The sequence below is a fragment of the Polypterus senegalus genome, chromosome 2 (assembly GCF_016835505.1).
Source record: "Polypterus senegalus isolate Bchr_013 chromosome 2, ASM1683550v1, whole genome shotgun sequence".
NCBI classification, from domain to species: Eukaryota; Metazoa; Chordata; class Cladistia; order Polypteriformes; family Polypteridae; genus Polypterus; species Polypterus senegalus.
Window position 1 is genome coordinate 185,922,491 of NC_053155.1, and position 25,185 is coordinate 185,947,675.

Here is a 25,185-nt window from a genome sequence, read left to right on the forward strand (position 1 = left end):
GAAGATGGGCCCATAAGTAACAAAGACTGTTGGAAAGTTCAATATGGTGGCTGACAGTGGCGTCATACCACCAAAATAAGTACGTACATCGGTTTTGGTTTGCGCAGGGAAGCCTCCAACCAAATTTCGTGAAGATGGGGCCATAAATAAGAAAGTTTAACATGGCGGACGTTGTCGACCGTTATGACCGTTACGAGTAGAATTTCGAAATGAAACCTGCCCAACGTTTGTAAGGAAGCTGTAAGGAATGAGCCTGCCCAATTTCAGCCTTCTAACTACATGGGAAGTTGGAGAATTAGTGATGAGTGAGTCAGTGAGTGAGTGAGTGAGTGAGTCAGTCAGTCAGTGAGGGCTTTGCCTTTTATTAGTATAGATAAAGAAATAAATAATTCTTGAGTAGCAATGATGCACTGGTGAGTAGAAGGAATATGTTCTTGAGTTTGGGTTTAGAAATCTCCAGGGGTCTGATAAGTCGTGGTCAGTTAAAGACTGTGTAACTATCTTTGCAGTGTTAGATGTCATCCCCACTGTGACAGGAGACCTATCTAAGAGTGGATTTAAAACACAAAGTCCCCAGCCATTATACTGTAATTTTATGAGTGTTCACATTGGGAATGGATGTAAACACATTTTGCATGAATTCCTTATCATCAACATTGGGTGCATAAACATTTATCAAAATTACTTTACAGTTAAATAAATTGCCCATGACAATCACATATCTCCCTTTAGGATCAGATACTATATCTGATACCACAAATGAGACTGTTCTATGTTTGAGAATTCCCAGACCTCTAGTTTTCTTTGTAAAGCTGGAATGGAACATTTGGCCAGTCCAGTCTTTTTGCAGCCGGAACCGATCCTTGCTTAGTAAGTGCGCCTCCTGTAAAAATACTATCCTAGCGTTTAAACCTGTTACGCTGTAGAATACTTTCTTTCTCTTTAATTCGTGATTCAGGCCTTAGTTAACTGTCCCATCATGGAGACATTGATTCTGAATTTTTGATGTCATTTTGTAGTCTTAACTGGAAATGAGACAGCTTTAACCTTAATTTCCAATTTTCCCACAAGATATTGCCGTGCAGCTTATTGTTACGCTGGTAGTTATCATTATAAGGATTAAAATAATAGATTAGATATAGCTTGCTCTCTCCCCCCCCCTTATCCCCCCACCCCACATTTTGCCTCCCCACGTGAGGCTGGACCCCACTTCACAAAGTCCCGGTCCTCTGACATACCTAGAGACAGAGCACGTCCAAAACAAAACAAGCCCCCCAGCAGTGGCATTTGGGGATTACAAAGTAGAGATATCTATTGCCAATTAAGTCTAAATACTATAAGCATATAATATAATCATTAGCAGATTATAAGCATAAAATATAATCATTAACAGTCTTGAAATATTAAGACAGTAAACCCAGGGATTGGTGTTAAAAAGTGGCCCTGGATAAGCATTGTAAACCCTAATGCAATAATAACAATAACAATAAACCAAGGGTATGATGTTAAACAGTCTCCTTTAGAATAGTTAAAAATAAAATATATATATATATATATTAAGTGACAGATCCTTTCCCTATTGTACCCTGGGATCGTCGAAAGGAAGACTATAAAATGTTTTTATAAATTGTAGAGATTCTATCTGAGTCTTCGTGACTGATCAATATTTCTTCTGGAATAAAAGTAGTTGGGAGGTGAGGAAAATTGGGTAGGTTCTGTTTAGCAAAACTTCTAGTTTAAAAAAGTGGAGCTTTTACAGGTTTCTGGAGATTCTGAGGGGCTTTCTGAATTTTTCAAATGTCTTCTTAGTATTTGCTATTATTCCAGTTTTTGTGTCAACTGTAAATTTCAAAAGTGTAAGTAAAACTGTATTATCTAAGTAAAAAATCTTAAATGCACTATAATTGAAAGTAAATCTTGAAGATATATATATATATATATATATATATATATATAATCGCCAAATCGCCCGACCATGGGGTATGCACGAAGCATCCCACCCCCGCCAACTCTAACCCTCCTCCCGCACCCACCCCCGCTCTCGAGGCATGCGCACAGCCTGCTCATGTGCCCGCCCCCAACACCTCACCAAACACATCCTCAGTCGCTGTGGTCTCTGCTACAGTCCACATGCACCTCTGAGCCACGTTGACTTTTCATTGTTCTTTTCGGTTCCGGCTGCTTTGTTTGCTTTGCTAACAGATCTCTCTCTCTCATTGCTGCCCTCTGACCCACACTGACTTTTCATTGTTCTTCTCGGGTTCGTGCTGCTTTGCTTTGCTAACAGGTCTCTCTCATTGCTACCATCTTTTTTTGTCCCCGCAAGCTTCTGTTCTCCCTGTTGTTTCTATGCCCCTTATTTTTTTCCTTTGTTATACCAACACCGAACCCGGAGTGATGGCCACCGCCTTATCGCGATGTTGAATAGGGGATTGCTGAACTGTGTCTTTTAGGAAGTGTTCACCTATCAATGAATAATTATGCGGCGTATACTATGCTGCGGGTCGGCGAATATGTTTTAAATAAACATCACACTGGCATTAATGATTATGTATAAAGCTAATAATCAGTGGTGTGGTTTCTTTACCCAGTGGGGTGGTATAGTTAGTCAATGTGTAACCAATGAATACGGGACGGTCCCTCCCGGTAAGCGGATGCTTATTGGAGAGTTGGGACTGGGTGTATTATGACTTTAAAATTGCTTTATATACAAACATGTTTACACCTCTCATACACACGACAACTCTAAAGAATAAAACAAAACAAATATAGCCCTCAAAGCCATGCATATAATAAGGTACATTATTACTTGTGTATGTTTATGTGTGAGTGTGTCCACTATGTGATGGACTGACATCCTTTCCAGGGTTTATTCCTGCCTTGCTTCTGATGTTGCTGGGACAGGCTACCCCTTTCCCATGATCCTGTTCAGGATAATTGGGTTTGAAAATGATTACTTGTTTACTTTAAACAACACCTTATGCACTTGCCGGAGATGCATTGCTGTGTTACAATGCTATCTACAACTACAGTGGAACCTCGGGTCACGAACGTCTCGGACCACGTACAAATCGGGTTACGACCAAAAAGTTTGCCAAACTTTTGCATCTGTTCACGATCACACACTCGGGTGACAAACAAGCCAGTTTCCCTTCCGGTTTATATGTGATGATGATTTCCGCACATGTTCAGTCTCTAACTGTGCATTCGCTGTGAACTCTTTGTGCTCTATTTCGTTTCCCTTCCGGTTCGTACGCACAGGTGATTTACGCACGTGTTCGGTCTCTCCCTGTACAGTATATTGTTCTCGATTAGACGTGCATCACGCAGAGGGACTTTGTGGTACAGTGGGTCCACGGCTCACGTCAAGAGGCCAGTTTTAAATAAATAATCACCATGCTTGCAGCTTAGCAAGGGGGCGTGGTGGTTGATTGCTACAGCACAAGGCAGCTAAAGGGAGGAGAAAGACAGAGGTTGCGGAGTGAGGAAGTAAACAGGAAGCAGTGTGGGGAGAACTGGTGTGAACAAGCTAGGCAGTGAGCCCAAGCAGGGCTGTTTTGGCCGACACTCGGTGGGGCAGAAGGAAACAGTCGCTCCAGCTGAGCGATCAAGGACCTGGAATGACCAGAAGAAGGACGGCTGGCCGCGTAAGGCAGATAAAGAATGCACCGGGCATGTTTTTAAAGAGACTGCTTCGAGCATTGTTTTAATCTCGTATTTAATGAAGACTTTTTTCTATTGGATTTTAACCTCCACTTCACTTCTGTTTTTATAGGATTAGTTATTTATTGAAGGATTCTGAAAGCGCTGCACTTTATTTAATTTGTACATTGTTTTAGATTGTTGTTTTGTTGATTTTAATAAAAGCACTTGGCACTTTTTGCACCATCCGATTGCTCCATTGTAGTGCCTCACTGTTGTGCTTATCAGTAACATTACCGACGGTGACAGGTTTAAGGGCTTCCGGAAGTGAGATGGGAGCATGCAGCGAACCCGCATCGTCACAGACTTTACCTCAAAACTGTAATCTCTTCTCCACCCAGTTCCTCCTCACTTCCTTCATGCCAGAACTCGACTCATGCAAGGTTAGTTTATGGTTAGTTTTTGTATTACGGATTTTTTAGATGTTCATTTTTTGTTTTGTAGCGTGAATTGTTGCAATCTTACTTTTCTTGGTTGTTTATTAGATTATGGATTTTTCAAATGTTCATTTTTTCCCTGTGCTTAAAACTCATTAAAAAAAAGTGTTTACAGTGAGCGGTTCGTAAGGCTGTAGCTTGAATTTTTGCAATGTTACTTTTTCTCTTTTCAAGGTTTTCTCAGTGTTATTCAATATTTTTACATTTAGTTTACTATAACACTGTGCATTCTTTGGTATTATTAAATATTTTTGTGCTTAAAAATCTTTAAAAAAATATATTTACATACAGTTCGTACAGTCTGGAACGGATTAATTGTATTTACATACAGTCCTATGGGGGAAATTACAGTCGTGACCCAAAGTTCCACTGCACTTTGACAAAGCTTGCACATACAGTAACTCAACTTATTGTAAAGCCCTCTCAATTGAATTATAAATTCCTATACAATCACTGAGATTGCATTTTATTTATGCTGATGAATGATTTGCGAACAGCCCTGCGTTTACATAAACTGTGCCTGCTTCAAGTCCTGGTGTGGTGTGGCGTGATGTGACGTATTTACTCTTTTTGGTATCTCTATTTTATTTTGGAATTGAAAAGCTGAGCAGAATCTTTGTGTCCTCCATGGAAAACAGAACATCTACCTCCACTAGGGTTGCAAGACGTCCCTTATATATGGGACATGTCCAATATTTGATAATTTTGTCCCCTGTCCCATACTGACCTTTCAAGGACACCCAAATGTCCCGTATTTAGTTCATTTTTAAATTACCTTCTTACGGTACTTAGTTGTAACTTTATAAGTAATTATACTTTCTTTTCTCAGATTCCCTTAATGAAAATAACCCAAATGTAACGAGGAAACTAGTGTTTGCTGCCTGTTTGCAACTTATTCAGTTGCTATGGTTGGCTGAGGACAATGACACTCTTACTGCGCTGCACTGTTCTGTATCTGCATTGCAACATACAGTGTCAACAAAGTGTGTTGTTACTACTTGCCACGGCCCACTTTTTTTTCTAATTGCCTGTATTAAATAATAGTAATATTTCTTTGTTGTCTGTATTAAATAAATATTTTCAAATGATTTCACTTTTACAGAATTTTTTTTAGCTTGTATTAAATAATTTTCAAATGATTTTACTTTTGTTTTCCTTATAACCCATTAAAATCCTTGCTTTATGTTTTTAACTTATGTCTCTACTTTTATATAATATATTGGTCTGGGAGAGTAGGGGGCATGTATAAATTTATATACAGTATATAGTAATATAGAGGGAGATTTTAAGAGTGTCCCGTATTTCTCATTTTCTAATCTGGCAACCCTAACCTCCATGTTTTGCACTGCAAATTCATCTTTTATCAGATGTTTAAATTCTCACTCAATTTCTTCATTAAACAGATCCATAGTTATGTTGTCAGATTAAGCATGAAGCTAAAGCAAGCCATCTTAGAACTAAGCACTTGAATATTGCACTTGTGCAGTTCCAACTTCATAAGCTTCGCATCATAAATATAGAATATCTGACTGGACTGATATTACCTGTTTTGAATAGTTTTGTAATGACTGATGATTTTTAATACATTGAAGGATGCATGCTTTAAAGTGCTCTTTCTATAACAACTTGCATACTACTTTGTCGATGAACTGGGAAATTAGTCATGTTTAAAATATGGGACAAAGGAGGATTTTTATAAAACAAATCAGGACACCAAAATGGGGCAGGAAATATGTGACTTTTCCAAGAAATACAGTACATTTGGTAGCCCTCATTATACCTAAAATTACTGGATTTCAAAGTATTTTCAAAATACCTTCTAGTAATCAGAGAGTCCTGTTACAAATCACTGTTGGCTAAAAATTACAGTCTTAATCTGGTACTATGGAACATACAATAAATCAAGTTTGGAGATTGGTATTGTACAGTATATGCATACAGTCATATGAAAAAGTCTGGGAACCCCTCTTAATTCTTTGGATTTTTGTTTATCATTGCCTGAGCTTTCAAAGTAGCAACTTCCTTTTAATATATGACATGCCTTATGGAAACAGTAGTATTTCAGCAGTGACATTAAGCTTATTGTATTAACAGAAAATATGCAATATGCATCATAACAAAATAAGACAGGTGCATAAATTTGGGCACCCCAACAGAGATATTACATAAATGCTTAGTTGAGCCTCCTTTTGCAAATATAACAGCCTCTAGACGCCTCCTATAGCCTTTGATGAGTGTCTGGTTTCTGGATGGAGGTATTTTTGACCATTCTTCCATACAAAATCTCTCCAGTTCAGTTAAATTTGATGGCTGCAGAGCATGGATAGCCTGCTTCAAATCATCCCATACATTTTCAATGATATTCAAGTCAGGGAACTGTGACAGCCATTCCAGAACATTGTATGAATGCCTTTGTGGTTTTTTTGAACTGTGTTTTAGGTCATTGTCTTGTTGGAATATACAACTCTTGCTTGAACATTATCCTGAAGAATTTGTTGATATTGGGTTGAATTCATCTGACCTTCGACTTTAACAAGAACTAGCCACACAGCCTCACAGCATGATGGAACCTCCACCAAATTTGACAGTAAGTAGGAGATGCTTTTCTTGGAATGCAGTGTTCTTCTTCCGCCATGCAAAGCGCTTTTTGCTATGACCAAATAACTCAATTTTTGTCTCATCAGTCCAAAGCACTTTGTTCCAAAATGAATCGGGCTTGACTAAATGAGCATTTGCATATAAGAAGCGACTCTGTTTGTGGCGTGAGTGCAGAAAGGGCTTCTTTCTCATCACCCTGCCATATAGATGTTCTTTGTGCAAATTGCGCTGTAATGTAGAACGATGTACAGATACACCGTCTGCAGCAAGATGTTCTTGCAGGTCTTTGGTGGTGATCTGTGGGTTGTCTGTAACCATTCTCACAATCCTGCGCATATGCCGGTCCTGTATTTTTTCTTGGCCTGCCAGACCTGGGTTTAACAGCAACTGTGCCTGGGCCTTCCGTTTCCTGATTACATTCCTAACAGTTGAAACTGACCGTTTAAACCTCTGAGATAGATTTTTGTAGCCTTCCCCTAAACCATGATACCGAACAATCTTTGTTTTCAGATCTTTTGAGAGTTGCTTTGAGGATCCCATGCTGTCACTCTTCAATTGACCACCTTGAATACCTTTTCTCATGATTGGAGACGCCTGTCTATGAAGTTCAAGGCTTAATGAGCTAATCCAACCAATTTGGTATTGCAAGTAATCAGTATTGAGCAGTTACATGCATTCAAATCAGCAAAATTACAAGGGTAGCCAAATTTTTGCACAGCCAGTTTTTCACATTTAATTTAATTTTTATACAACTAAATACTGCTTCACTAAAAATCTCTGTTCAGAAAACACCCCAGTACTCAGATGTTCCTTTTTGAAAGTAGAGTAAATTATTATGCAGGCTGAGAGGGGTTCCCAAACTTTTTCATATGACTGTATCTTAAGTAGATGAATCACATCATACATGGTGTCACACACATGTGAACAGGAGGCAGCTGAAGGGCTTAATGACTGGTAGTAACATATCTGCCCAGGGGGCGGTGGGGTGCACTGAATCTTTTTCTAAGTCTCCTGCAGATCTTACCCAGGAAATCCCACCAGGAGCCTCTACATCAACAGGGGACACATTTCCGGTCATGGCCCCGAGGATGACATCATTTCCTGTCCCAGCACCGAGGACGACATCATTTCCTCCAGACTCCCTATAAAACCTCACTCCCTTCCACTGGATTTTAGTTCTGTTTTGGACTCTGTCTTGAAAACACTACTCGCTCTAAATTTCTTTTACTTTTGCAGCCAGGAACACATTATATGGGTGGCTACCCCAAACCTTTGCAAAGTCTGGTGTCCTTCCTTACTACAATGGATAGCAACTCCTCAAACAAAAGCCATGTGACCTTGCACTTCTGACCATCAAATGGAGAACCCACATTGACACATGGACACCTAGTCATTGTGTGTGAACATGCAGACGACACTCTAATCCTTTCCTCCTGCTGAACACCGGCTAACTGTGTGCTGACTCTTTCCTCCTATTGACCCTTATGTACTCCAGCTGGCTAATAAGAACTGAAGATCTATTTGTGATATTTGGCACAGGTTCATCACAATAACAGGCTTGTCCTCATGCAAACAGAATGTCACCAAATAAACTATGCCATTCACAGCACTGTCTTCACAGCTGTAGCCAAAAACTTTTATACGTTTTTGCAATGCTGATTGGCTAATAAAAAGTGCATTAAATCAAGTCAGTATATGTGGAATAATCCCCTCAAGGCACTGTTAGAAGACGTTCAACAGCACAAATGTAAAAACCTAGCACAGATTGTGACTGTCTGTAATTTATAAATGTGGATTCTTTTTTACTTTTTGAACAAATACGCTATTTGGAATGTATTTATTTATAAAGAACAAACATTCACTTTCAAGTAAGTTTTTGCTAGTGGGATGGAACCCTGGCATTCACAATGGACTAAATGCCACTAGTAATAACTAATAATGCAGCCACATACATGGATGAGCATTTACATTTATCAATCCAAATTATCCAAAGCAATTTACAAATGAGATTAACATAATCAAGTCATCGTCTGTTTTGAAAAAAGTGTTACAAGGCTAGGTTACAATATCGAGCTAAACAAGTGATAAGTGTGCCATATAAATTGGTGCCGATCCACCAACTACTCAGTAGGAAAGTATTTAGAGACTTAACAAGATGTGTTCTGCTATTCGAAGCCAGTGGTACGACCTGGAAATCTGCTTGATAACAAGATGTGCCACTTTGTTTTGGAGATATCTGCATTGGCTTGGCAGTACATGCAGGAACTATTGCTAGTAAGGAATTACAGTAGTCCAGGTGGGGCATGACCAGAGTCTAGTGCTGCATACGCTGCCAGATACGGCGTGATCTCTGACGTGTGGTTTACTATCCAAGTAACAAGTGCTGTCATTATAAAACAGTAATAATTTTTATAGTGTAAAGAAAGGGACACGACGACAATGATTCTAAAAGCTCTCAGAAGGAAACAGACTACCTTCTCTATGCATGCAGAAGCCCATACGAAAAAAATGCTTACCCTTGTCCAAGGCCTGAACAAGCATTAGCATGCCATTTTAAATTAAGAAAAGAAACACCTTTGTAAAATGTATGGTAAACTAAGTATATTACATTAATTGTACATATTTTAAAAGCTATCTTAAATATACAAGTGAGCCCACAAAAGTGCCAAAAGACCTTGAAATAAGTAGTGAAGAAAAAGGCCTTTAAATTGAGCAATTAGTCCCTAAAGCTTAAAAAGACTAAAAAGCACAAGCTAATATACATAAAGCCTTTCAAAAGAAACACTTAGTGCTTAAGCTGAATATATGCAAATATGTGATGTTAATAATCTTTAAGTGAATTTAAACTGAAAAAAATGAAGAAATATCCTGTGTTGAACACCTCTAAATGTATAAATTATGCTTTATCTGAGTAAAATGTGCAACACAAGATGAAAACCTTGAAACGAAGCCAATAGTACAATTTATAAAAACTTAAAAATGAAAGTAAAACTAAGTAACAAAGCACAATACAAAATGACCCAGTAAAATGTGTTACCTTTCCACAAATTGCAAATTAGACATTTGTATTTTGTAACACTAAGCATCCCCAGGACATTAAAGCATTGTCTTTGTTAAAACTATTTCAATTGTGGGGTCATGGTCTGTTTCATCCATAACGGTTACAGTATGTTTATAAAAAAAAGACCTACAACAAACCGAGAAGATCCAGTTTCTTGGCCGTAATTCAGCAATCCTACTAATTTGCTCACTAAGGGTCGAAGGTAGTCTTTGTGAAATTAGATGCTCAATCTTTTTGACATCAACTTGTAAAAATAAGATGGCTAAGACATAATGAGTCTGACCTCAATCCCATCAGTTTAAATCATTTTGCATCCTAGATGTGGAAGGATATTATTCAGATTAAATTAGGCCCCAGGCGGCACGGTGGCGCGGTGGTAGCACTGCTGCCTCGCAGTTAGGAGAACCGGGTTCGCTTCCCGGGCCCTCCCTGCGTGGAGTTTGCATGTTCTCCCCGTGTCTGCGTGGGTTTCCTCCGGTGCTCCGGTTTCCTCCCACAGTCCAAAGACATGCAGGTTAGGTGGATTGGCGATTCTAAATTGGCCCTAGTGTGTGCTTGGTGTGTGGGTGTGTTTGTGTGTGTCCTGCGGTGGGTTGGCACCCTGCCCGGGATTGGTTTCTGCCTTGTGCCCTGTGTTGGCTGGGATTGGCTCGAGCAGACCCCCGTGACCCTGAGTTCGGATTCAGCGGGTTGGAAAATGGATGGATGGATGGAAATTAGGCCCCATCCACGCTACTAAATTTTTGTTGAAGAGCACAGACATTAGTCTCAATTTTCGCCTTTCATCCAACTACTTCAGAGTTTTTAACTCTCGACTTTTGAAAATGCTCTTCAGAGCTACAGTATATACTTCTAAAAATGTAGCCTCAGCATTGTAATGTGGATGGGTAAAAATGTAGATTTTTGACTTTAATCACACTCTGATTGGTTTGAACTTATTATGCAGCCCTTCCCTGATTGTTAACCCTTCATGGAACAAAAACATATTCCAACATAACAGGGAATAAAAGGGTTGCTTTCCATAACACTTGTTGTGTTACGTTCCTGAATGCATCAAAATTGTGTTTTGTAAAGTTTGAATAAAGGCATACATGCACGAAAGGCAAACATTTTACAAATCACTTCAGTTTTGCGATAAATCCTGTGGCCGGTGGTGTTAACATCTCTTCAAGGATTTTTTTTGCTGATGTGTGCATTTTTAGTGTAGGTGAACATCTACGTCATATGCGCTTTTGGTCGTTGTAGTGTGGACAGAGTTAATTTCATGAATGATGTGAAAACGTAGTAGTTTGGCATTATTAGGTACATGAAACTCTACATTAGTTACTTCAAAGAGTGAAGAAAGTGGTGAGATTTTAATAAAAAATACTTTTTTATGTTTGCATGGCTTTAGTGATACCATAAACAAATCCAGCTCTAATTACTTTCAATAATGATTATTTATTTATTTATTTTTTAAATTTAGCTCTGGACTTATGCTTGTGATGTGGACAGAAAAATGTTGCCAAAGTCATGATCAGTGTGTTTTTGACTGTTGGTAACGCTTGATTGCCACAAGGTCTATATATTTCCTTTTTCTCATACCGAACATTCTTCTTTTCTGATACCTTCTGACCATATGGCACTTGACACAATGCCTGTGATTAAATCTTTTAAAACATTTTTAACAGCCTGAGAAATACGGTGATTGGCTTTCAAAGCTACTTTTTAGAAGATGTAAAGCTCTTCTAAACAAACAACAAAATATCCCACCAATTCCATACATCCTTCCCATAAAAACTCGGGAACCATTACTGTCTTTGGAATCATTATAATAAATTAAAGGACTGGGGTACTGGCAAACATCTACTGCATTTTAAGGTTAATGTACTACTTAACATGTCCAAATGCAGCTTCACCATTACCTTACCAAAATTGAAATGGCAGTTGTATTTTCGGGTTTGTCTTTTCAATATCCTGTCATAATTATCTTTGCTGAAAGGAACATAATGAGGTTTGCATAAATGATCTATTCACTTCATCCTCTATACAAATGAATCTTAAAGAAAACATATGATGATTCCATACTTTATGATGAGAAATAATATCATTATATGGGCATCCCCTGAATTAGAACAAAACCACTTTATGATAAATCAGATATACAAAGAAAATCATTCAATACCATCTTTTGTCTTATTAACCATGATAAGGCTACAATTTCACAGTTATGAAGACTGTGTCTGGAAGATTCTCACACTTGCACTGCTAGTACTACCACAAGGTCATCTTTGCAATCACTGTAAGTGCACTATGCTGTGATGCTCAGTCACAGTCTCAGTCATTTTCATAGCCGGCACTGCATTCATATGGTGGTTCAGTCAGCTTCTTATGTTTGTTGCTTGTGTATTCTTCTCACACTATCTTGAGGGTCTTGGCTAAAACAGAATCATGAAATATCTGGAAAAGCCAAAAACTAGTGTTATGTATTGTGGTTGATGTGTTCCTCATATTGATCTGCACTTTCTTTTCCTTTTCATATTACTGTGGCTACCACTGTGGAAGCAAAGAGTATTGCACATTTCCTATTTCGTCCCCGGCTTAAAAAAAGTTGTGAAAAAAAGGCAGTCTTCATTTTAATGCCAATGCTAAAGGGCTGTAGTCTTCAAGTCCTGTCAATAAACTGGAATTCTCAGGGGCAAACACAGACCCTGTTACAGCTGAAGTTTACATACATTTACGGCGAATTCTTCACTTATAAGCCCTCCACAGATTTTATATTAACAGACTATAAATATGGCATATCGTTTAAAACATCTGCATTGAGCAGGGCAAAATTAATTTTTTCCAAATCGCAATTCCAGTTGGTCACAAGTTTACATACACTTTGTTAATATTTGGTAGCATTGCCTTTAAATTGATTAACTTGAGGCAAACATTTTGGATAGCCTTCCACAAGCTTCTTACAATAAGTTGCAGGAATTTTGGCCCATTCCTCCAGACACAACTGTTTGCAAATGGGACAGGTTTGTAGGCCTCTTTGCTTGCACACGCGTTTTCAGTTGTGCCCACAAATTTTCAATCGGACTGAGGTCAGGGCTTTGTGATGGCCACTCCAATATACTGACCTTGTTTTCCTTAAGCCATTTTGCCACAACCCTGGAGGTATGCTTGGGATCATTGTCCATTTGGAAGACCCATTTATGACTGAGCTTCAACTTCCTTGCTGAGCTCTTGAGATGTTGCTACAGTATATCTGCATAATTTTCCTTCCTCATAATGCCATCTATTTTGTGAAGTGCACCAGTCTCTCTTTCAGCAAAGCACTCCCACAACATGATGCTCCCACCCCCATGCTTGATGGTTGGGATTGTGTTCCTTGGCCTGCAAGCTTCACCCCTTTTCCTCTAAAAATAACAATGGTCATTATGAGCAAAAAGTTTGATCCTGGATTCATCAGACCAGAGGACATTTCGCCGGAAGTTAAGATCTTTGTCCGTAAGTTGCATTGCAAACTGGAATCTGTCTTTTTTATGGTGGCTATGGAGCAGTGGCTTCCTTCTTGCTGCACAGCCTTTCAGGTTATGTTGATATAGGTCTTGTTTTACTGTGGCTATAGATACTTGTCTACCTGTTTCCTTAAGCATCTTCGCAAGTTCCTTTACTGTTGTTCTGGGATTGACATTCTATTCTAGGAGACAGAATGTGTCTCCTTTCTGAGTGGTTTGAGAGCTACATGGTCTCATGGTGTTTATACTATTTGTATTATCGTTTGTACAGATGAACATGGAACCTTCAGGTGTTTAGAAATTTTTCCCAAAGATGAACCGGATTTGTGGAGGTCCACAATTTATTTTCTGGTCTGTTGGCTGCTTTCTTTCTCATTATGTCAAGCAAAGAGGCAGTGAGGTTGATGGCAGGCCTTAATATTCATCCATATTTTGACTCCAATTAGGCTAATTGGCTATCAGAAGTTAATTGTCTATTTGCCTAAAGGATTGACATAATTTTCTGGAATTTTCCAAGCTGTTAACAGGCATAGTATACAAAGTGTATGCAAACCTGTAGCCCAATTGTGATATACTCAATAAAAAGGGAAACGCTATGTCTATGAACACTGTTGGAAAAAATATTTTTGCCCTGCTCAAAGTAGATGTCTTAAATGATATGCCAAATTTATACTCTGTTAGTATAAAATCTGTAGAGGGGTTATAAAGTGAATTCACCCAAAGTGTATGTAAGCTTCTGAGTTCAGGTGTATGTATCAGCTAGAGTTTGTGTGTATTTTATGTTTTCTTGTTATATTTGCTGAAATTTAATAATTGTTTCCAATGTATTTTTGTGATTAATCTCACCTTTGTTTATTTTTTTGTAAGGGCCATCCTGATGTCACAACTCCTGAACTCTCTGTCTCGCCAAGAGAAGGATGCTAAGGCAGTGGTGTATCGAAGTTACTGGACTATTTTCTACTCTGGTCTTTGGATAATTCTCTAGGTTTGTGCATTTACCTTTTAATGCAACTCCTTTCTGTTCTTTTCAAATTCTTTTTGTTATTCTTGATTTTTGATATATACATTTATAAAAAGTGTGTGTTGCCATTTGGTTTTAAACCAGACTTTCCCCCATTTTTCTCCTTCTGCTGAGGCATTTCTATATTTTCTGACACTGTTAAGAAAGTTTTGAACTTTAAAGGCCAGTTCTCCCATTTTTGGGCCTACTAGGCTGTAAGCCAGCAGCTAGCCATTGGGTGACTAGCTGGAATGGCCAGTGAAGGTGCTGGCCTGCTTTGTCGCTATTTCTTATGTGTGAAAATCATCCCAGACACACTCTTCAAAACTATGACATTTTCTCATATTCACACATTTTCGTAAAGTGGAACTTTGAAATTTGTGCGATGCCCGTAACTTATTTAGTAGGATCTTCCCTTTCCAAATCCACACTGGCTATAATTTAAATATGTTTTATTGCTGTGCACGTTTACCTAGCGTTTTACTACTGTAGTCTTGAACACAATTCAATCATCCATGAAACTACAATTAAAGCAGAGCAACATGTTAGGCTGGGAGTTACAATAAGTTAATTAATATAAAGAGCACCACAGGACAACACATATTTTTACTTATGTAGAAGAAACAAAAGTATGTATAAAAATAAAGTGGTAAAGGAGAAATCAACAAATCCTTTATTGTTACAACATTTTCCAAAGTGCTTAGTCCTGAACAGGGTCGCTCGTAATAACGAGCAGACCAGAATTTGCAGATCTAAGACTTCAATTTCGTACATAAGAAAATGGGCGTTCTGAGATGTAGGTAGGGGCAATATTGCTTAAAGCCTTATATACAAGTGGAAGTATTTTAAAAATCGATTCTAAAGGGTACTGGCAGCCAATATAAAGATATTAGTACTGTAGATATATGCTCATATTTTTTCCTTTTAGTTAAAATTGTTGTTGTTGCACTCTGGACAAGCTGTAGTCTAGTTATGTCCTTTTTAGGTAGTCCTGATAGGAGAGCATTACAGTAATGTAGTCAGCTAAATATAAAAGCACATATTAATTTTTCAACTTCTTTAAATGTTATAAGAGATCGCATTCTTGCTATGTTCTTTAGATAGAAGAAAACAATCTTGATAATATTATTAATATGCAATATGAAATTACAGTCAGAGTCAATAATAATTGCTAAATTCTTGACCTCTGGTTTGATTTGCAAGGCCAGATGATTAATTTTGTTTCTAAGATTCTCACTTTGTTTATTGCTGCCAAAAACTAACAATTCTGTTTTTTCCTTGTTTAATTTAAGGAAATTCATATTCATCCATTCTGTTATACTAGTAAGGCAGTGGATTAAAGGGTTTAGAGCCTTGCGATCATCAGGCTCCATGGATAAACAAAGTTGTTTGTCATCAGCATAGCTATGGTAATTTAAATTACATTTTGAAATTATCTGGAATAATGGAAGAATGTAGTGTGAAAATAATAATGGTCCCATAATTGATCCCTGCAGCACACCATATAGAATATCATCTATTTTTGATGCACAGTCGGCATAACAGACAAAGAATTTCCTTCCAGTTATATAAGACTTAAACCAGCCTAAGGCAGTACCCAAAAGCCCTAACCGCTGCCTAAGCCAGTTTATAAGAATATCATGATTTATAGTATTGAATGCTGCACACAGGTCTAACAGAAAAAGTACTGTTATTTTATTTGCATCTGCATTAATGCACAGATCGCATTACATTTAGTAACAGGTCACTTGTACTTGTGAATGTGAACAGCCAAGATAGTAAAATCTGATCTGAGCAAAAAATCTGACTAGAGTGAACTTAGCTTTAGATTTGGCTTTTAAAAACATAAACAAGCACCTATACTTACTGGATTCTGGTAATCTGAGTTAATAAAAAAATTGAGTTAATTTTACTTTACTTCATAAAAAATATTAAAATATACTTTTGATGTTTTCTGAAGTGCAGATACAATGTTAACAGGGAGTAGTAGTAATTGCTTTCTGATCTTAAATCCATTCATCCATCCATTACCCAACCCGCTATATCCTAACTACAGGGTCACGGGGGTCTGCTGGAGCTAATCCCAACCAACACAGGGCGCAAGGCAGGAAACAAATCCTGGGTAGGTTGCCAGCCCACCGCAGTGATCTTAAATCAAGAACTTTAATAGTTCTTGCAATCCTTATAAAAGTGGTACATTCTTAAAGCAGTGGACCTCAGTGTTATTTCAAAACAAATGAATCCTACCCAAACAGCAACTCCACTCCATGTACAACATGTTCTACTTCCTTCAGAGTGGTAAGCAGGAAATAAAAAAGGAGCGGACTATGAAATTCAATGTAGTCAGAAAATCAGAGCCAGTAAATCAAGAATATCTTTCGTCAGAATGTAAAACCAGAGAATTGAAGACAGTAAATAAAAACTCATTTGTGAACCAGGAAACAAACAAACAAATGAAAAACAGCAACACTTCCCTGAGATATCTACACACTTGGACAAAGTTTAAGTCTTGGATTTGGCTTATATATATAGTCACGTATATGATGTTACTCAGCATAACTTCCAATAGCCCCCTAGCAACTAGCCATTGCATCTGGGCAAGCAGTACTCAGGTAAGAACCTGCTTAAAGCAAAAATGGCATCTCGGAAAATAGCCAAAACAAAAGGGTAAATAATATTATTTAATACAAATTATGTTCTATAGACAATAAATGATATATGTCAAATCCAAGATGTTTAACATATAAAGCATAACTGTAAAAGTAATTAAAAAGTGTAATATTTTCACAAAGAAAAATCATAATAGTTACAATACAATGCCGATCTCACTTTCCCTCAGGGCACATGGATGTCTTGATCAGTAGCAGAATTTTGTGTTTGGATGTGTCCATGTAGCAGGGGCTTGAAAACATGGAACTAGTCTATGGCAACATATTAAGATTTAACAGCTAGGTCACCAAATGTTGATAGAGTTCATGTTCATACAAGGAGAACCATAGAGACTTGGAATAAGTTACCATGTAGTGTGGTAGACAGTAAGACTTTAAGAACTTTCAAAACTAGACTTGATGTTTTTTTAGAAGAATTAAGTAGCTAGGACTTTGGCTGAATGACCTGGGGCCTCATGTATAAATGGTGTGTACGCACAAAAATGTTGCGTACTCCCATTTCCACTCTCAAATCGTGATGTATAAAACCTAAACTTGGTGTAAAACCACGCACATTTTCACGCTAAATTTATTTGCAAACTGGTGGCACCCAGCGTCAAAGCAGTGTTTTTGTTCCAATGTGGTTTCCCTTTCTTTTTTAGATCCACATCCCTGACGTGGCTTTATCAAATACACTAAAATTGACCGCATATTGTTTATTAGTTTAAGGCATCTGATTGTAATTAACCTGTAACAATATAATGGTCCACGGAATGGGCAAACTATTCCAAATACCATAGCTGCTTCTAGCATTGTTCCTCTAAATGCACCACTCAGACTATTTATCCCACTATATCTGAGTGTGCAATCTGATCAGAAAGAGAATTGTCGGTATGTAGCAGCAAGCACACGCTGCCTCAGCCATGCTGTTGTCGGAGGTGACTGGGGTGGCGACCCAGTCGGGACGCCCAGGAAGACCAGAAGAGGGCTTACGTCCTCCCCAGACCATGTGGGGGGTGACCACAAGGGTTCTTTTGGGTGCCATGGGTACAGAGCTTTGAAGCTCCACCCTGTAGGGGCCTGTGGTCACTGTCAGGGGGTGCCCCTATGCCTTTGGAGCCCTGGACCTCAGCACTACTGCCACACCCGGAGGTGCTGGGGTGAAGAGGATCGGGGACACCCAGAGTGCTTCCGGATACACAGCTGGTGCTTCCGCCACACAGGGGCGTGTCGGCGGAAGAGTACTGGAGGACACCTGGAGCACATCCAGGTGGATATAAAAGGGGCTGCCTCCCTTCATATGATGGCTGGAGTCGGGAGGAGAAGGACAACGTCTTGGAGGAGAGGAGTGGAGGTGGCCTAAAGAGGCATAGTTGTGGCCAGGACTTTTGGGGACTTTGGCGGTTGTGGTGAGCACTTGTACATAATGGAGTATGTAAATAAATGTGTGTGGGATGATTCAAACATGTCTGCCTGTCTGTGTCGGGTCATGTTCCACACTGTTTATTGAACTGCTCTCAAACGGTAAAAGTTTCAAAGCCTTTCCTGTAGGGACATCGCAGTTTAGAAACAGTTTCATCCCAAGAACTATAAATGTACTCAATCAGTCCATCAAGTGCTCCTTATAGAACTGTTTGTACTTATAAGTACAATTACCTCATTGTAAACTTGCGATACAGTTATAATATTGCACAGCCTGAGCCACTTTATAAAGCGCCTATTTACATATGATGACAATATCATTTTTAAGATGAAATGCAGCAAAATATTTTCATTACATTATACAGATAAAATGTTAACATCATTTAAATAATCTATATTGTTAATGATTAAACATGTGAGGCCATGGTGGCACAGCGCTAGTGACAATCTGGTGCGTTGTTCAGGGATTGTTCCTGCCTCATGCTGTATGCTTGCTGGGGCTGGTGCGACACTGGAAGTATAGATAGATAGAATAATTAAACATGTACTACAAAGATATTTCAATGTTTCTTAAAGGTTTTGAAGAATCGCGTTCTAAGCTTACAGATGGTTTAACATCTATTACTGAGCTGATTGTGTGGTGATTGGTTACTTGGAGAAAGAAAAGGAAGGACAGGAATTGGTTAGTACGTTTGAAAGAGACAGTACTGCTGCAATAAATTATTTCATCAAAGGTCGCGTATGGCTCAGCAAGCATCTTGCAGGAGGCAGAAACAATCTCTGGACAGGGCGCCAGCTCGTCCCTATCACTGAGCCACTGTGTTCCCATGTTTAATAATATGCTTTAACTCCTATCATCATGAAAATGATATCAAGTATACATCTCAGTATTTAAATTATTCAGAGAGCTGTAATATCATGAATTTAATGGATTCTGTGTCCAGTTGTTTAAGAAGCACGTAGTGATTCACACACATAGCTATAGCAGATAGAACACATACAAAACAAAGCATTTAACGTGCTACTTTAGTTAAGATAGTATTTGAGAAACTAGTAAATTAAACGATTTAAAGATGAAGACAGAAAACCACAATTCTTATTATCAGCAAATGTTCGACTTCACGTTTAAATTTAGTGTTACAATTACACAATACATTGAAATTCATACTTCTTACTTGCATGTCTCCCACAGATTACTGACAGTAGAATAGCTACAACAAACAGTGAAAGCAACACAATCATTAAATAAAAAAACATACATTAAATGCAATAAAAAAGGGATACTCGCAGGACTTGAACCATGATGTTGCTGACTTGCACTTGGACATGTTACCAGTGTTTGAATTACATTTTCTGGCAGTGGGCTAGATTTCTCCCTAATGAAACAACTAACACAGAGGTTTTGTTGACTTGAGGGGATTTCTAATGTTTGGTGTCTTATGGATGGTTCAGAAAAGCAAGTAGTTCCAGATGCGTCTTGATGAAGCCTATCCAGTGACTGAATGTTGGCCCAAAAGAATGCTGAATAGAGGAAATTGGTGATTAGTGTTGTGTCCTCACCTTTGCCTTATCCCTTGCTTGTTTTCACTTTTCCTCACTTCGTTCATACCTAATGTCTAGACAGCTGATGATAGCGCCATATTTAACAGGCTACAAGTCAACTGTTGAATACTAGATCCAACATTTCAATGGGTGAGGCATGCAGTGCTGGTCCTTGCAGCTGGTCCGTGTTTCTAACAGCTCAGATTTTTCATTGGCAAATCCTTTTAAGCACTAGATTTATTCATCTCTCAATGGTTTAGCCAATTTAATATGGACCTGCTCTCATTGATTGTACCTAAAATTATTAAAGTTAACCTTAAACATTTGTATAAGTAAAACACTGCACATGAAATTAGCCATCCCTGGAGTAGTGATAGTGAAAGGGTTTTAACATAAATAAAGAAATAAAAGTCAGATTCTACCTATACCCAGGTCTAATAATGTACGAATAAAGACATGGGACAACAACAGCATTCCCACATAAATATATGACTTCATTCCAGTAATACACCTTTCACAAAGCTCAAGAAATGAGGTATGCTTTTACAATTTTGACCATAAAAATATACACTCTCAACTGTAAAAATGCTGAATTAGAAATAATTTTAAGCAAAAATGCTTTTTTGCTCTGAGATTAGAATATAACTAGGTCAAAGCAAAAATTGAATAAGGCATAACCGCAAGATTTTTAAAAGGTTCTTAATTAAAACGTACCTTTTCTACATATTCAAACACCAGGTAGAGCTTCCCTCGTCTGCGAAAGGCTTCTTTTAATTCTACGATGTTCTCCTGCTTCAGCGTCCGAAGCATCTTAAGTTCCCGAAGCGTTGTCTCTTTGACCTCTTCATTTTCTATTGGTACAAACCAAAGATAGAATTACTGGATGCCAGGACAATGCAAAATACTGGAAGTAGCCTGTACATCCCAGTGCACAGGACCAATCACACTGGAGCAGCCTCACAGGAAATGCAAGAATACACAAATGAGAAAAGTAGCAATGCATTGTGTTTACCAGGTCTGAATTATATAGTGTCATGGTGTGAAATTGTGAGCTACATGATACAGGAATATCATAGAATATGCTGGAAAAAAGAACTGAAGTGGCAGTGAGATAAAAATAAGACTTGCTGGAAGGCAGTGAAATACAGTGAGAGGTGGCAAAGGCAGTACTGGTGAGATAATGGTAATAAGGTAGAACAATAATCACAACAGTAAAAGCTAAAAAATCCCCAAAAACTACAGATCAGTATAACAAAGAAACATAAAACAAAAGAGGTGATTTGGTAATCGAGCAATGGTAAAATGAGAAGAGACAACTCAATCAGGCAATGAAGGCCAAAAGGTGCAGCCAGAAGGAAAGCATGTGGCCACGGAGGTACCCAAGATAAAAGGCACTATACAGTGAAATTAGAAAGATGCAGGAAAATTTGACGGGGATGAAAGCGACATAAGAAATCATGAGCTACTGGTTACCACTACAAAATACATCACAACAACTGAAATGAAAAAAGAAATCTGCATTATTTTCAGCCCAGTAATAAGCCCCCCACAATTTAGGACTTGTTCCATACTTTTGTGGTCTATAATAGAACCATTACAGAAAGCTCCAATTATCACAATAACAATTTATATCATTAATGCCACATTTTCATACATGAAAGAAGCTCAAAGTGATTTATAATAATGATAGTTAAAAAGAGTTTAAAGTGAACATCAAAATTAAAGAACAGTTATTTCAGAGAGTAGAAATGAAAACCAAAATGGTCAGATTAATAAAAAATGGTCAGATGGCCAGGGAGAAGGAGAAAGCAAAAACTCCATGCTGCTCATTGATGAAAAAAATAAACACATCGAGCAATGTGACCCAACATTTTCATTAATATCGCCCAGTGAGCACAACTTAATATTATTCAATATAATTATCTATTCATATTTAATAACTTTAATGTGTTGCAGAATGTATAAATATAAATAAATCTTTCATTTATACAATTCACTTCTATTCAATTTATTAATTCATTCATGTTGTAAATAATGTACAGGTAACCTGGCTATATACTTTTTGAATCAGTGCATTGCCGACAATTATAATATTAAAAAAATAAAATCTGAAGTTGATTTAAAATTACTAGAAATCATATCATTGTGTTACCTGAATCTGGAAGCCATCGAATTCTGTACTTCCAAAAATGACTAAGAATCAGAAATGTATTTAATATTTTTAAAACATACATAGTAATATGTTTCATCCATCCATTCACTGAATACATCTAATCCACTTGTAAGTAACCTAGCCTAGAGTCTGCCCAACAGCGCCAACCTCAAGGCACAAATAAAATCCAAATACAATAGTTCTCAAGAAAGGCCAAAATAATACAAGAGAACAAGAAAAAAGAAATGAAAATGCTACACTGCCAATCAAAGAGTATTTTGCTACCATCAAAAAAAGTTTGTCACAGAGGGCAAGGATTTAAAAAAAAAGAAAGTTTAAGCCTACCAGTTAGCTTGTCTCATTACTACAGAACAGACTTCTACTCTTAAACCTGAGATCTCTGACCTATTGCTGCAGTTGTGCTGGAAGTGTCAAGAATCCATCAAAGCAAGCAAAAGCAGTATTTCTTGTTCATTAAAACCAATGGAACATGACTAGCGCATTTCTGATTTTCCTTTTGTTATTATGACAGCTTTTAAAGAGCCTCTTCAATGATAGCCTACAGCACAGTTTATATACAGATTCAAACAGACTGACTTGACACACAATGTCCTAAGACATAAAGCATTCAGGTCACCAGTATTGCATTTTTGCTGGAACTGTAAAAAGGGAAAGTTAGAAATTGATTTTAGTTTATTGCCATATGTTATTTATTTATGGCCAGTGTTCAACTGGCAACCTGTTCTGCAAACTATCCGTTCAGCTTGTGCATGTCGAATTCACCGGCTGCGTTTTTTTCTTTTTTAAATTAAATGGAACATTAAAAAACAATCATTAGAACACACCAGTCAACCTAACAAGGTTTGCCAATCCTATTTACCTAATCTTTCCAAAATAAAATCAGGTTGAGTTTTGAAGGTCTCTAAATCCTACTGTCTAGGCCACTACAAGATAGATAGATAGATAGATAGATAGATAGATACTTTATTAATCCCAAGGGGAAATTCACATAAATTATTATTATTAATTATTCCATGCTTCAGAGACAGACTGCTGTCACTGTCCTGCTCCACTGACAGACTGAGGAGATCGTTCCTCCCCCACACTATGCGACTCTTCAATTCCACCTGGGGGGGTGAACGTTAGCATTATACAAAGTTATTGTCTGTTTTACCTGCATTTTTATCACTCTTTAATATTGTTTTTATTAGTATGCTGCTGCTGGAGTATGTGAATTTACCCTTGGAATTATTTATCTATCTATCTATCAATCTATATATCAATCATTTGTTCTCTATGTAAGGATAAACTTAATCCATCCATCCATCCAACCTCTTCTGCTTAGCTGGGTTTGGGTCACAGGGGTAGCAGCTTAAGCAGAGAGGCCCAGACTTCCCTCTCCCTGGCCACTTCTTCCAGCTCTTCCGGGAGAACCCCAAGGCTTTCCCAAGCCAGCCGGGAGACATAGTCCCTCCAGCGTGTCCTGGGTCTTCCCCGGGGCCATCTCCCGGTTGGACGTGCCCGGAACACCTCACCAGGGAGGCGTCCAGGAGGCATCCTGATCAGATGCCCGAGCCACCTCATCTGACTCCTCTCGATGCAGAGGAGCAGCAGCTCTACTCTGAGCCCCTCCCGGATGACTGAGCTTAGGATAAACTTAATGTCTGTGCATAATTTACCGTTAACACATTTCCAAATGTTCCCAAGTTTTTGTTTTTTTTAACTCAATTTAAAATAAATGCCTGGATCCATTGTATTAATTCCTTTCATAATTCAAGAAAATGTCACTTATGTCACCACTTAATCTCCATTTTCTTAAACTGAAAACATTCTACTCCTTTAATCTTTGCTTGTAGCTCAAACCTCCCAGTCCTGGAATTGGACTTCTCAGGCTTCTCTAGACTTTGTAGTGCTGCTTTGTCTTTTTTGTAACGTGAAGGTCAAAGCTTTACACAATACTTCAGAAGAGGCTTCACTAGTGTGTTATAAAGCCTAAGTATAATCTAATTGGACTTGTACTCTACACATCCTGCTATGTAACCTAACGTTCTGTTAGGATGGATGGATGGATGGATGGATAGATAGATAGATAGATAGATAGATAGATAGATAGATAGATAGATAGATAGATAGATAGATAGATAGATAGATAGATAGATAGATAGATAGATAGATAGATACTTTATTAATCCCAAGGGGAAATTCACATGGGGATATCCTTAATGCTATGCGACGCATGCGCTTGAGGACACTGCTGCTATGCACACGTACTTTAAGTAAATATGGAGGATTCCACCAGGAGGCAGTGTAAGAAATCATCAAGGTGAGAAAACTGGAAAACTGTGTTGTGAGTTGAGGGAAGAAAGATGTTAAAGATAACAATTCTTTGCATTCTGATGCTGTTGTGAAGGTGCAAAACAAATGAGACCTTTAAATGTGTCATATCATTACAATGAGGAATATGCAACACTTGTATTTCATATGCCTTTGAGCCTTTTTATGGCATTTTTTTCAATTTCACCTAAAATTTTATAAATATCCTTAGTTGCCCTTTTATCCACACGCCAGCAGTTGATGGATATCCTCCTTCCTGTAGGGCTTTGTGTAGGAATTGTGGACATTTTCTTGTTTTCCCAGCTTCCCACTTTTGGGGTCCAGTTTTGAAGCCAACAGGTTGTCTTTGGGGCCTGGCTGAGTTTAAGTGAGGTTAGTCAAGGTGTTGGCCTACTTCCCAGTCTTTGTTTGGAGTCCTCACACCAATTCTTTCAGAATACTCTATATCTTGCCATATGCACATCAGAGCTGTGAGCGGGTTTGTTATTTTTTTTTATCTCATTTTCAAAGGTACTCCTCAATCCTCCTATCCGCTACTGTTATTTTAAGGAAGAATTCTATTTTTAATGAAAAACAAATCTACCGTACTTTGTAGCAGTGTCAACTCAGTACTGAGCCTTAATCAGCCACAAAACCACAGGGTTGAATTTTTTCAATGTTCACACGCAAGTTCAGTACAATTCCTTACATTTGCTTGCTTAATGCTACTTATAGCAGGAAACACACCTCTCAAAAACACAATTTGGTTAAGGCCAGGGGGCTTTTAGCACTGCTCAGACAGTTCAGCAGCTTTACATCTTA

The 25,185-nt window shown here is 38.1% G+C and overlaps 1 protein-coding gene across 3 annotated transcripts in view; it reads right to left on the reverse strand.

Moving 5' to 3' along the window:
* The window catches only part of cdkl5 (cyclin-dependent kinase-like 5), a 496,892-nt gene that overhangs the window by 108,044 nt on the left and 363,663 nt on the right, over positions 1–25,185 (reverse strand). For all 3 annotated transcript variants that reach the window (XM_039745025.1, XM_039745022.1, XM_039745024.1), the window contains one exon: positions 20,613–20,749. In XM_039745025.1, coding sequence (XP_039600959.1) covers positions 20,613–20,749 — 137 coding nt within the window. The remainder of the gene's footprint in view (positions 1–20,612; positions 20,750–25,185) is intronic.